General features: G+C 32.0%; 2 protein-coding genes across 2 annotated transcripts; both read right to left on the reverse strand.

Annotated features, from left to right (window-relative positions):
- Nucleotides 1-1,159: 1,159 nt before the first annotated feature.
- LOC105643966 (uncharacterized) lies at nucleotides 1,160-1,865 on the reverse strand. The gene is made up of 2 exons (XM_012229208.4): nucleotides 1,412-1,865; nucleotides 1,160-1,308 (listed from the first exon to the last, which is right to left on the reverse strand). The coding sequence occupies exons 1-2, from the start codon at nucleotides 1,784-1,786 to the stop codon at nucleotides 1,303-1,305; spliced, it is 381 nt and encodes a 126-aa protein (XP_012084598.1). The 5' UTR covers nucleotides 1,787-1,865; the 3' UTR covers nucleotides 1,160-1,302.
- Nucleotides 1,866-4,245: 2,380 nt separating this feature from the next.
- Nucleotides 4,246-13,725, reverse strand: CAC2 (acetyl Co-enzyme a carboxylase biotin carboxylase subunit). The gene is given in 16 exon segments (NM_001306030.1): nucleotides 4,246-4,293; nucleotides 4,821-4,883; nucleotides 4,987-5,033; nucleotides 5,462-5,537; nucleotides 6,674-6,780; nucleotides 7,629-7,710; nucleotides 7,789-7,881; nucleotides 7,978-8,163; nucleotides 9,059-9,118; nucleotides 9,465-9,554; nucleotides 9,689-9,760; nucleotides 11,668-11,724; nucleotides 11,878-11,976; nucleotides 12,573-12,714; nucleotides 13,207-13,538; nucleotides 13,669-13,725. Coding segments are annotated over 16 exon segments (1,611 nt in total).
- Between the last annotated feature and the right edge of the window lie 775 nt (nucleotides 13,726-14,500).

Raw genomic sequence — 14,500 nt, forward strand, 5'->3', positions numbered from 1 at the left:
TTCAACCAGTAAAAGTTATTTCTCCTTGACAGCAATGAAGCCAGAACTGAATCTGAAGTCAAGCAACTAAAAGGCACACTCATCAGACCTGAGAATACAGAATTTAACTGCACCTGTATATGAAATATAAATGCTAAATGCTAGACAGATACAGTAAATGTACTTTTAGGGGTGCAACTACTGCTTTTTGCAGAAGTTCTATTATTATCTATTTAGTAATTTTTCATTTCTTTTTGTAAAATCAAACTTTAGTTTACTTGAGTTACATAAAATAGTTATTGTTTACAAAATATTTGTAATAGATCTATTATTTTGTAAATAATTCTTTTAAAAAAATAAAATAAATGGCAACTTTTGCATTATATTTAAAAATATTACAAAACACTTATTATTTTGTAAACTTAACAAAATATTTGAAATATTAACAAATTATTGGCAATACAACTTATTATTTTGTAAAGGAACATTATTTTTTATACAATATTTGAAAAGAAACTCCAAATATTTGATATTCTTTATTTTTAATGAGTTCTCCATTTCAACAACGATTTCATTAGATACCTCACAGTTGCAATCCTTCTTTTTCCTGATTCAATTTCTCTACCACCATGAAGCCTTGTTAAAATTCAAATATCATACACTTTTTTTTAGTTATGGGGAGAATCCAAGTGCTCTTTTTCGAATCCAGAAAATAGCTTTCAGAAATCTTTTTCTTTTTAAAATAATGATCAACCTATTGATATTGCTGTTAGCTTTTAGCTTTTAGCTAATAATTTTGTAATAGAGTTTAAATTAGAAGTATTTAGTAAAAATAATTATTTAACTTAAAGTGATAAAAAATAACGTTAGTTGTTTAATTAGTTGAATTCTAAGGAAAAAAATGATAGGTATGATTGTCAAAAAAAATTTAATTAAAAGTTAAATGCTAAACGTTTAAGTGTTTGAAGATAGAATTTTAACTTTGTTAAAATACTAAAAATTAGTTCAAAAACTATTGTCAAACAAGACTTCGGTGCTGTATAATTATTTGCTAATTAGAATATGATTTTCATTTTCACGTTGGTTTGCACTCTGCAGTCTCAATCATGGAATAAATTTCGAACCCTTACTTTTATTTTTCTTTTTCCTTTCTTATGAAAATAAATCAACAAAAAACACATTTATTAAAGTATTAATATTTATTCATAACCATAAATAAGATACACCAGATGCGAAGCTCTACATCTTATTATTATTTTTCATAATTTCTTTATTATATATGAGATACGCAGACCCTTCTTCTGATTTGATCCAATCCACCTCTTAGTTCTGCAAAATACAGAACAAACAAACAATCAAACATATTCAATATTTAGAACAAAAAAGAAAATCTGCAACTTAGTTGTTGTAAACCAAAATAAATAACACTTACCTTCTTCCTTCCACACTTCTCATCATCGCTTTCACTGTCACTACTGCTGCAACTGTCACTGTCACTTTGACCAGAAATGCCATCTTTGATCTTTTGGAGCAGACCCCTTCTCTTGTGCTCACCATTGTTCCTTCTTGTCTTTCCATGGCAATTGTTAACATTTCCAGTTGCAAGGCTCTGAGCAGTTTGGCCATGGGTGTGGGTGTGGGTCTTGGTGATTGTGGATTGGGTTTGGCAGTGGGGTGTTTGGTCTTTCTTGAAGACAGAGCTAACCATCTCAGACATTTTATGGCCCAAAGTGTGGTTTTGTTGGTTTTGGTGACACTGGTTGTTGCATGTTTGCTCAGCTGGTTTGTAGCACTGGACTGAGGCCATTGTTTGGACCTAGTGTAAATGTTAAGAAGAAGAAGGGTTGTTTGAACTTGTGTTTGCTTTGGTGTTATAAGGCAAAATTTGAAGCATCTGCATATATAGGATTGGAGTGAGTGGGAGAATAATGCTTTTAGCTTTAATGCATGCTTTGAATCTCCTTTTCTGCAATGCTATATATATATATAAATTCACAAATTCTTCAAGTCTAGAAAATTTGAGAAAAAAGAATATATCTCGTTAATTTTTTATCATAAATTGCTTGTCGAATAAATACCAGTTTTGTTTTATTTTATTTTTTTATATCATTTATTCCTAGCTCATCAATAAAAATATAATTTTGCTCGCATTATATGGAACTCATAAGAGAAAATGTTTTTCAATTATGACTTTTTCATTCACAAGAATTAAATACTTGATCTCTAATTTAAAGTACCTGAATTCTTTTCACTCGGACTAAACCCGATTAGTCTTTTTTATTTTATTTTTGAATTGTTAATGTCATGTAAGATATGGTAGGATATTGAATAAATTATGTATGAATTGAGAACGTAAATTTCGAATCAGGTTTTGGAACTTGAAGGAATTTTGTCTTTTTCAAACCATTTTATGGATTCTTATTGTTTTTTTTTTTTTTTTTTTTTTTTTGATTTATTTTTACGGTTCAATAGGAAAGAAAATAGATTTCTTTTTTAGTTATTTTTACTCTAATATCAGAAATGATAGTCTCTTCCCAGGCCATGGGATTGCATATGCAAATTAGGGTTACTCTTATATCAATAGATAATCAAGAATTTTCAGCTGCCAGTTTTCTATCCAGAAAATCACCTTTTTTTTCAGTGCATTCGATGCGTAAAATTAAACACAATCCAACTCATATAATATATCAAAATTACATAAAATCTTGAAGAAAATGAATCCCAACTACTATTTAAGAAATGATTGTATAGGTATAAAGGAAGTAGAATATTATTAGTTAAATGTTTTATATATATAATAATTATAAATTTAAATTTAGAGGTGTATTGAATTAAGATTGTATTAGATTTTAAAAGAATTGTTAATTTTGATGAAATTGAAGGATTTCCTACGATTTCTACAGATTCCACTAAAATTTTACATAGAATTTTATGGAATTGGTGAAATTTTCTTTTATAGATTTTGATTGGCTTTAATGGAATTACAATGATTTTTATATATTTAATCAAAATTAATTTCAGAACCTAATTGAGCAAATTAAAAGGTTTTTGAGCCAATTGAAAAACTATAAAATAATGAGGGACCAAAAATGCTTCGTCTTCTCAAAAATCGTTTCTTTTTTAGTTAAAACCTTATCGTCGTGGACAGAGAAAGACCTATAATAGTCAGCGTCACAGCTGGCCATCCCGCACCTCAGAACAACCGCGATGTTATCGGAAGATCGCAGGTTTTCATCCCTTAACTGAACAATGACCGTTAGGGGTGAGCAATAGGCGGTTCAATTCAAATTAAATCAAACCGATATTGGAATACAAACCAAAGTTTTTTATCAACAGACCAAACCAAATTGAATTTGCATTCTCAATCGAATTGAACCAATTGGTTCGATCAATTTTGATTGATTTTACCATTTTGATTCAATTTTAAACCCAACCAACAGATTTCTATGAATCCAACACGAACAGAATAATAAATTCAATTCAAACCAAATAAACTGACAACCGAACATTTCCTGATTTAGTTGACCGAATCAAATCAAAATGATTTGATTCAATTTTGATTCGTTTTGGTCAATAAGTTTGCACACCCCTGACGACCATTTAGCTAGGTTTTATAAATTTTATAAGAATATAAATTAAATACCACACAATCTTAATACACTCCAAAAAATGCTAGATCGAATGCTATTAAAATTTTAATAATATTTTTAAAATTTGAGAGAGTACTAATCCAATCCCAACTTTTTGTGACGCCGTTTTCCATTGTTTGCCTACGCACACCCACAAATCCAAACATGATTAGTCTAGACTAGATTCATTCATGGACTCCACAACAGTCAAACCACCACTAACAGTTTTCTCTATTAAAATCGAAATGGAACTTACCATTCAAAAATATCAAACCAGACTCAATTCAATTTGATAGTTTAGTTTTCTACTGTTAAAACAAATTGCTCTATATGCAAAACCATTTCAAATTAAAAAGTTTTGGACCACCATTTTTTTTCAGTTTATTTTGCCTACCATACACCAATCTGAAATAATCAATCATTATTTCCAGCCTTGTAAGCAAAATGTCACCAGCCAATTAAAGGAGCACATACAACAAAATTTCATCAACTCACTTCTACAAATTTAAGGCAATGAAAATTCAAAGTGGAAAGATGAAACCTACAGACATAATTACGCCAAAAGCTATGGTTTTTCATTAGTGATTGCAATGACCAGAACAAACTATTGCCCTTTGGGAAGGAATGTATTATCTACCTATGCCGTTGTACTTGCCAATTCTTTGACTGGTACAATCTTCTGTGGCTGCAGGCACAGGCACAAAAGAAAGGTTGAAAGTATTTCAATATAATAATCTGTCTAATATTCAAAAAATAAAATAAAATACAAGAATCTATCTAGTTAAATAAAGAAATAAAATAAAATAAAATAAAAAGACTAGGTAACTGAACTGCATATTTGCAAACATGCGAAACTGACCCTTATGCATGTTCTATCAGTTGTTTTCCTTCCAGAACAATTGAAACATTATTTTGTTTTACTAGCATGTTAATCAATCTACCATAAATCAATTTATATGCATAAATTAATCCTACAAAACATAAAGTTATGTTCCATAGATCTAGAGGTTATATCTTTCATAACATAATACTAAAGTTGACAAACACTTCTGATTCTGCCTTTTACACCAACAATCCTAAAGAAAAAATGGCTTGAAAAGATTTCAATGATTTTGTCGGTTGTTGCCATGTAAACTGGAGGATGCGGTGCTCATAATAAATGGAAAATGCGATTCTCAACAAATAACTCACTAGCATCTATCATCATCTTACCGCTGCTAACTCCTGCTCATGCTTTGGAATGAAAGCAGTGTCAACCTTGCCATTTTTGAAATCCTGTAAGCAAGGAATATGGGATGATTAATTCATAAAACAAGACCGAGTTGAACAAAAATTCAAGGCCTTCTCAATTAAAAGGTTAAAATAACAGCTTTCATACCTCAATCTCAAGAATAAGTTTATGGTAGTCTATTGTTGTAGGAACTCCTGGAGGGCAAAAGAGAGATTTCAATAGAGTGTAGATACCGAGGATAAAACAAATTAGAGCAAACGGTGAGAGGGATGTGCTTGATGGAATGAAAAGCCTGGCTTTGCAGGCACAACCAGATAGATTAGTAATATGAATGCAGCTGCAAAATACAGCAAGCGCTCACACCAAACCTTGACATCTACTAAACTATTCAAGGAACGCAGAAGGAAAATGTTATGTTTGTGATTTGAATTCTCTTTACCAATTAAAACCACACAAAACAATGATATTTAACTCTCCAGCAATGTCCCTGAAGTTCAAACCTTCAACACTCGATTCTGTCATAATCTAGAGATAGAATGAATGCACTGCTACCATCCTAATAGAATATTGCCATAGACAAGGGCCATGGGAAGGGGAGCATATAAAAACTTGGGACATTTACCTGTAATAATAGTGTCGTCTAGTGCTCTTTTCATGCGTTCAATTGCCTTTTCTCGGGTTGGAGCCCACACAATAAGCTACAATAAGTTGCCAAATTTGCAGAATAATCAGAACTACATTAAAGCCAAAAGTTTCAAAATGATGAGCAGTCACACATCCATGGTAGCTTTGAAGTATAGGTTCAAGACAAGGACCAGAAATCCTAGTTATCAAAGGGTGGAAAAGAAAAAAATACTTGACAAAAATCGGACTCCTATCCTTGTGCAAGATGAAAAGCATCATATTTAACATAGCTTAAGTGAGAAATCAAAGAATGAAATTATTATAGTTAATGAGACATGCAACTTTTTCTGATGCTAGAACCCACGCCATAATCTGTGCTATTTATCCTTAGCTAGACAATAATTTTTTTTGGAAAAATGAACCTCAAAACGTCAATAAACCTATTCTTCAAGAGCTTAGGTCCTTCATGTGCAATTATAATTGCCATCCTGCACATACTGCGATTCCCCATCCCCATCCAAGAGAAGGTAATATTAGAATGCAAATACAAAAGCTCATCCTATTAGGTAGAAAGACTTTAAAGTAGCAATACCAAAGACTACACTTAATAAATAGATGATTCACAAGCTCCCTCTAGACCTATTATGTGCAAATCAAATAGAAGAATTGCAAAGTGGACTATGACAGCTGGACAGCTGGCACTAAAAGGACATTCAAGTATCCAACTGAAAGTTTAAGGTGTTAGTAAGCGCCACATATTTTTAAAAGTCCACACAGATAACCAAACCCTTATACTCACAAATATAAGGATAATAAACAAGAAAAAGAAAAAAGACTATCAGTCCACTATTACAGAACTTCTGCTAGCAGGTGAACAATGAAGGGAGCTTCCATTTCACCCTGCTGCCAGTAACTTAAGTGCCAAAATAACTGTAAATACATTGTGTGAAAAAAGAGGAAAACAAAGGGAGGCCAAACCAGACAAAAAAGTGACTCAGTTATGGGTGTATAATAATACATGCACAAATTATCATCAATGGACATGTACCACAATTGAATCAAGAAGTCAAATATATGCATTGAAACTAGAATGTGGATATGTATTCTCAAAGATTACAGACCTGCACATTAACAGGTGATGACATGAATTGCACATGCATGGATCTTGTGACATCCAAAAACATAAACAGAAACCAAAGCTTTGACAAACCTTTCCCAGTAAAGAATCATAACTTGGAGGAACCACATAATCAGGATAAACATGGCTATCCATTCTAACAAATGGGCCTCCAGATGGCAAGTATGCTGTTATTCTTCCTGTTGTTCAAAACAAAACAAGTAATCAGGACAAACTGAAAATATATGAACCCGTCTTCTCCCATTTCTTTGATTCCCATTGTTTGGAAAGACAGTTATAATTAGTCAACAGATCAAAAGTGTCTTGAACAAACATTTCAAATTTTACCAAAGACAATAAAACCCTCAGTTAATAGGTGATGAAGCAGCCAACCTAGGTGATGAGGACTTCACTTCATTCCAATGCTCAAGGATAAATAGACTTTGTTCAGAAAATGCAATTTATACATACACTGAAGCGATAAGATGAATTAAAGTTTAGGATAATTCAAAGTTATCTCCTTGGCATTTCCTCATAATTAAAAGTTATGACAATTTTATTAAAGTTATAGCCCCTCCAAACTTATGGTTCATGCACAACAAGTAAAAAAGCACGTAAACATTTTGATACTGTTACTAATAATGTTATGATCAATATCAGTTCTAAATTTTAATTATTAAAATGTTATAACAAATATAACAAATTATTCTCATTGCAGGTGTTCACCTCTAATTTTTTCATCCAACTATATTTCTCTCGTTCTCTTCCACAAACGTGGCTTATGCATTTTTATCCTGTATAATCTGAGAGTTCAGGCGTTATGTTGATATTGTTTTACTTTAATAATATATGGGGGGTTATTTAAAAGATAAAGATTTGTGTTTGGAAAATGTTATCCAAATTCAGAACTAGAGTAAACTTTAGAGAACCTTAACAAGTAATCCATGTCTACGATAATAGGATGTAAGGAGCAAATGAATCTTAGAATCAGAAATGGTATTAAGGAAAAAAATGGTAACAACACGTGTGCACATGAACATTTACGTACCTGGTCCAGGTCGGAATCCCTTAAAAGCATCTTCTGCATTGATACGGCATTCAATTGAATGTCCTCTAAGCACAATATCTTCCTGCAAATCATAATGCATTACACTTGATGATTAAATTCTTTCTAGAATAGTAGAATCTAATTTCTTCTTTTCCATTACCTGTTTGTAGCGAAGCTTTTCTCCCATGGCTACACGAATTTGTTCCTCAATCAAATCAACTGAGGAAATCATTTCAGTAACAGGATGTTCAACCTGTGATTTTTTAAGTCATTATTTAGCATAATCTCTGAACAACCTCCTATCAGGCGTCTAAAGTACAGATATGCGCATCACTAAAGAAAGTTCAACCTGGATTCTAGTGTTCATTTCCATGAAGTAGAAGGAACCCCTTTCGTCCAAAAGGAACTCAACCGTTCCAACACCAATATACCCTATGGATGCTGCTGCAGCAACTGCTGCATCGCCCATAGCTTTCCGTAATTCAGGGGTCAATGCAGGAGAGGGTGCCTCTTCCAGCAGCTTTTGATTACGTCTCTGTATAAGAAGCCATATTCAGCACAGCTTATTAACTCCACAAGACACAGAAAATGAAAAGGAAAAGAATCACAAAAGGGGAGAAAGAAAAAAGGTCATTCTTATACAAGTTTGGAGATTACCAGGAACACTAGCATAGTTAGAAAAGGGGGTTTGAGAAAAAAACATACCAGCTATAAGAATCACAACATGCCATAGATATATACATCATTGACATTCAAATATTTAAATGATTTAAGACCATGATTTTATTTTCTGACATTCATGTCAGAAATTCAGAATTGACATTTTCTTTGTTCTTTCAGGCATAAAAACCCTGTAGTCAGTGCATATATTGATATCATAGCAAAATAAGTGTGAAAACTAAAAAAGAGCTGGCAATTGCTACTGAACAGAATTTTACTGTGAAGCAAGATATCAAGAGGCTTAGGGCTAGATGGACTTATTAGTTATCTGTTGAGCGAAATGCATCAACTTAGGCAGGTTCAATAAACAAAATTAAAATGAATTTGCATCTGTTTCTTGAAGTTTACCCCATTTGACTGAACTTTATTGAAGATACAAAATGAAAGGGAATTGTTACAAGCTTATGGTTTTCAGGCTTAAGGCTTTCAAAAATGGGACTAGAACCCAACAATTTGATTCTTTTTAAACATAGATCCAAGTGGATCTCAAATAGGACGTACTTTCATGGATAACTTTGATCCATGCAACATATACAAATAAATTGCAAGGTATATAGTTTCCTAAATGCTGCTAAATGACACTTGAAACTAAAAAATTTGTATGACTTTATGTCATATAATGAACTTGACATTAGATTGTGCAGTCACATGTGAGTAAATAATGAACTTGTGATACAAGCACACTGATTAATTGAGGCAGTTAATAGTACCTGGATACTGCAGTCACGCTCACCAAAATGGACAACATTACCATATTTATCTGCAAGAACCTGCAAAATCATAAGAAAGGTGAATTCAAAAGATAATAGTAGATATTCATCATTTAGAATCAGGCATTATATAAGTTCTGCCATGATTTTTCCTCCTTTTATGCTGTTAAAAGTATCAGCCTAAGTAGAACACTAATTTTTAAGTAGTGCATAATTGAATACAAACAAGATAATTTTTCCTACACAGATAATTTTCAAGTTGAATCCTTTAAGTTATGGCAAAAACAGTTAGCAATTAGAACAAACAATAAGAATGGTGTTCCTGGTGCATGAACAATAAATCAATCCCACCCATGAACCAATAATTGATAACTCTAGGCAACAACTCGTTGAAAAAAAAAAGTACCTGGAACTCGATATGCCTTGGATTTTGAATGTACTTCTCCAAATAAACTCCGTCATTTCCAAATGCTGCAGCAGCCTCACTCTTAGCTTGCTATAAAGCGAAAAAGAAAATAATAAGATATGGAAAAATAAATTCAATTTAGACAATCCAGCATTCACATAATCTTGTAGAAATATTAAAACATAAATATAATAATATAAGCACTCATACTAAGATAGTAGTACCTGGAGCAACTTCACAAACTCATCAGGCTCTTTAGCTAGACGCATTCCACGTCCTCCACCACCTGCTGTTGCCTGCAGATTGTAGAACAGTTGTCAGATCACAGATGCGTCAACATGTTTGTACTTTTCCTACTTCATTTTATTGATATTAGTAGGAATAGAAAAATAAACGTATAGTCTTACAATTAGCAATTCCAAACTCGATTATTACAAAATTTGCTATTCTAACTGTTTTCTTTTCTTTAGTACCAAAGCAAATACAACTAAGGATAAGCTATAAAACATAATATTGCTTCAATGATATTGCCAAATGCAAGTTCCAGCTTTACATGGAATAATTGTAATTTTAAATAAATGAAGAGACAAAGCAATCATATTTGACCTTTATAATATTTTAAACTTCAATCAAGCACCCAAAAGAAAAATGAAAGCACCAACAAAAAAAAATTTGTAAATAAATTGAAATAAGCTCTTCCTCATCCATTTTTCTGCAACAGTTGAAACTTGCAAGTAAGAGCGATGTAGCCAACAAGAATGTTAGTAGAAAGGATATGACTTTTTTTTTTTCGTCATTGCATTTTAATGAGGAACGCCTCCCTGAATTACATGGCCTCAGTATACCATAAAACAATAGAAAATGGTTTAGCAATTCAAACATTATCATAAATGTGGTGTATCTGGCAGTCAAATTGTAACACCTGAATAATTTTGAAAATTAATTACTTAACAAGCATTGTGCATTTTTTTCTTATGCTTTGGTGTTGCCTAGTGAACAGAATGGAGACAAAAGAGTCATATAGCAGACTCTAGTTAGTTGGTGTTGCTATCTTCTGCTTTGCCCTGTTCAATAATATATCAAATGATTTCAAAATTCCCCTTTAAGAAATTTTTTCTACAAGAAGTATTCCAAAAAATTTTCCCAGTTATACTTCGCATTGCATTGCTATTAATTTGATCACAGCGGATATTAGAAACAAATGATTCATATAGCTGAGCCCAACTAGCTTGGGCCTAATCTTAGTTGTTGTTGTTGTTGTGCATTTTTTAACTCTAGGAACCAATTTTTTATGTCATTTGGGACTCACATTAGCTTGTCTTCTAAACATGCAACCACAAAGACCCGTGCACGTGTAGATTGATGGACTCAGTATAGAGTAACCATATGAAATTTTGGTTTTGTCATGATACATAATTAAAGTATAAATTTTCTACGCCCTCAAATTCAAAAAGATATTAATTTGTACCTTTCGCTCAGGATTCCATATAATTGGCATAGGTGACACATGCAACTCATATAAAATTCAAAACACCCTAAAAGATAAATATTGAACTGCCTTCTCAAGTTTGATGGCTTAAGTTTACTATGTTGTCAAAAACAAAAAATTCAGAGGGTAAACACTAAACAGACAGTCCATCCTAAATTGCATAAACACGTACATATTGAGTATTTTGCTGATTTGCAAGGACATGTGAGAAAATTTCCAAATAAAATTATGGGAAGTCTGTAATTCTCTTGTTCTGTAACTAGTAGAGGCCCTAAAAGTGACACAAATATTAAAAGCCCTAACTGTACACTGTGAACAGCCAAAAGCTTTCTCTTTGTTCCATTTTAATCAGCCTATAAATTCATTCTTCCAAAGATGAACATACCTTAATTCCCATCTGTCTTAACTGATACCTGCCCTTTTTCACTAACTACACCATCTAAATCTCAGATTCAAGTTGCTGTCTTGAAGTTCCACATCCAAGTGTGGTGATTATAACTCTCAGAACCAACTTCACTCTTTTAAAACTCATTCATCAAATCCCAATTCAGTCTACAATATCCTGGAACTCCAAATTTTTAGTTTTTATCCTAAATCCCAATTTCATAAAATCCAAACTGACTACAGAAACTACGCCGACTTTTTAAATGTGTCGTAAGTCAAAAATCATATAACCATTGCAGGAAAAATTACTAGCAGAAAGAAATTATTTACCTTGATCATCACAGGAAAACCAATTTCATGGGCCAGCTTGACTGCTTCCTCTGTATTCTGAAATAATAGTCAATATTAGAATCAATTCCAAAGAAGAAAATCAAAAAATAGCAAACTAGATGAAAGTTATTTATGAGGAATAATGCGAACTAAACAATGTAGTTGTTCTACCACCATGGTGCTTGCAATCATAATAGCCAAAGTTGATACCTGTAGCAACCCATCACTTCCTGGTACAGTTGGAACACCGGCATTCTTCATTGTTTCTCTGGCAGTTGATTTGTCACCCATGACTCGGATACTGTCAGGCTGCCATTTTGCGAATTCACATATGTTACTAATTATGGAAGTAAGAAAAATCTATAAGCAAGTGTTTCTAGTAAATAATTTTAATGCATTAAATTATAGTCAATTCTTACAGAATAATGTCTTGACTAACCAGAAAATAATTTTCTCAAGTATATTAAATTTTCAAATATAACACAAATATGGTTCAAAGTTATGCAAAGGACAGCCAAATATTACAATGTGGACAAAGTGCATATTTCTAATATTTCATAATACAAACCAATATGCCTTAACTTTATAGTTACAATAAATTTTCCAAGATACATTTTGATGAAAACTAATCCATATGGTTTAATATTATCTGAAACTAAGCATTAAATTTTTTTAAAAATAAAAATTTGATTTAATATTTATTCATGGATATGATTATCAACAACAGATTATATTAAAAAATAAAATAGATATGTTAAAACATCAAAGAAATTTTCTGAAACATTACATCAAACATTAAAGAATAGCACATCAAATTTCTGAACCTTTTATTCACATATACTAGCTTAGCTCTAGGGAATGAAAGGAAATTTTCTGACTTAATCAATTTCTTGATTTCTACTTACATTAGGCCCAATAAAGTTGATTCCATGTTCTCTACACATTTCAACAAAAACCGCATTCTCAGCAAGGAAGCCATAACCAGGGTGCAACATTGTACATCCACGACTGATAGCAGCCGACAGAACATTTGGAATCAACAAGTAGCTGTTGAGATGCAGTTCAAAGTCAAATATACAATTATTTCCATTATCATTCAAAAGAGTAACACAATTGTGACAAGAATCAATTAAAGGGAAATAGCTGACTGTTCAAGCACCAACTTGCATTTTCTATCTCAAGCACAATAATGTTCTAGAAAAAAAGAAGGCTAAACACAGTGCTATTTGGATCAATAGGTAACATATGGGTGAGGAAAATCAAATAATCTAAACCATGAATACTATTGGACGCTTGAGTTAACTGAGTGCCCCAAAAAAGAAAGACATTAATACAAATAAATACGCTTCTTAATATAGTATTACTATCTATCACTTTATTCAGATAGTTTTTCCTTTCTTTTCTTTTCCTTTTTTTTTTCCTGTGAATATTTATGTTACGTGACCAAGTCATTCTTTTCACCTGATTAGCCCCAACAATGAAATGTACCTACTGATATTGAATTGAAAAAGTTGACGAAAGGAAGTTGCAACCACTTACGACTGACTGCTTGGTGCTTCACCAATGCAAACAGATTCATCAGCCAATTTAACATGAAGAGCATCCTTATCAATAGTTGAGTAAACAGCAACACATGGAATCCCCAATTCATGAGCAGTTCTAATAACACGAACAGCAATTTCTCCTCTATTTGCAATCAAAATCTTATCAGCACGACATTTAACCCCAATAGCACCTCCATTGCTGCTCTTACCTGCTTTATGGCTAACTCGCCCAGCCCTAATTCTTTGTCTGGGAAAGTTAACTTTACTTCCCACCATAAAACTACATTGAGAACTCCCAATTCCGCTACTTCTCCCAGTCAATAAACCCTGCATAAGTTAACTAAAACATTCAGCGATTTATAGATATATAGACGTTTTTGAATCAGAATAACTTGAAAATCAAAACATTAAGACCGAAAAAAGAAGAAAATGAGGAGGAAGGAGGAAAGTAAATTACTGGAGTTGTTGAAATAACAGCAGATTTGGGTTTGCAGATAGGCAATGTGGCTTCCATCGTTGAAATGCAAGCGGAGAAAACGAAGAATTAGACTTACAGAGAGAGAAGAGAGAAGAGAAAAGAGATTTGTATAGTCAACTTAGGTTTTGTTTGGGTCTTAAGATATAGAAGAAGAGGAAAGAAAAGAGGTCGATAGAAACGAGGATAGTAGCAGTGAGAAAGATTGAATGCTCCGTCTGGTTTGGTTGGCAAAGTCACCTGCTTCTGCTTGACTTTATCTACGGTTCTCCATCTCTGCAATTCTGTACAATATACTAAAACCGAATCAATCCCACGGTGAAAAAAACACTTGGGAAAAAAAACGAGTAGTTACTTTGGCGGGGCAGATAAAATAATATTTTTTTATTTATTATTTTAAATACTGAGCTTTATTTGGCCATAAATGGAATCTATGAAATTTTATAATTTTATATTTTAATTTTTATATTAATATGTATAAAAATATTTTTTTTACTCTCGATAAATTTCATTTTGTGAAATTTAACATAAATTAATTGATTATATTATTTGTAAATAAATTTTATATTTTTAACTTTTTTTTACTCTATACTTTACAAGTATAATAAGACACGGAGATTTAGCAATGGTAATATTAAAACTTAAGAGCTTAGTATAAATAAATTTTATAGAACTTTAAGAAATGATTTGTAAATCCATATTTTTAAATTAATTTTGTAATTTAAAATTAGTTATTTAGTTAAATTTACCAAAATTGATAAACTTTACATATAACTTTCAAACTTAATAAGAACATAAACCAATAAAAAGTTTA

Source organism: Jatropha curcas, chromosome 8, assembly GCF_041381405.1.
Source record: "Jatropha curcas cultivar XTBG-Jc1 chromosome 8, XTBG_Jcur_1.0, whole genome shotgun sequence".
Classification (NCBI taxonomy): Eukaryota; Viridiplantae; Streptophyta; class Magnoliopsida; order Malpighiales; family Euphorbiaceae; genus Jatropha; species Jatropha curcas.

Bases quoted from the DNA above. Each gene is read 5' to 3' on its own strand.
- LOC105643966 (XM_012229208.4), bottom strand. From the start codon at position 1,786: ATGGCCTCAGTCCAGTGCTACAAACCAGCTGAGCAAACATGCAACAAC.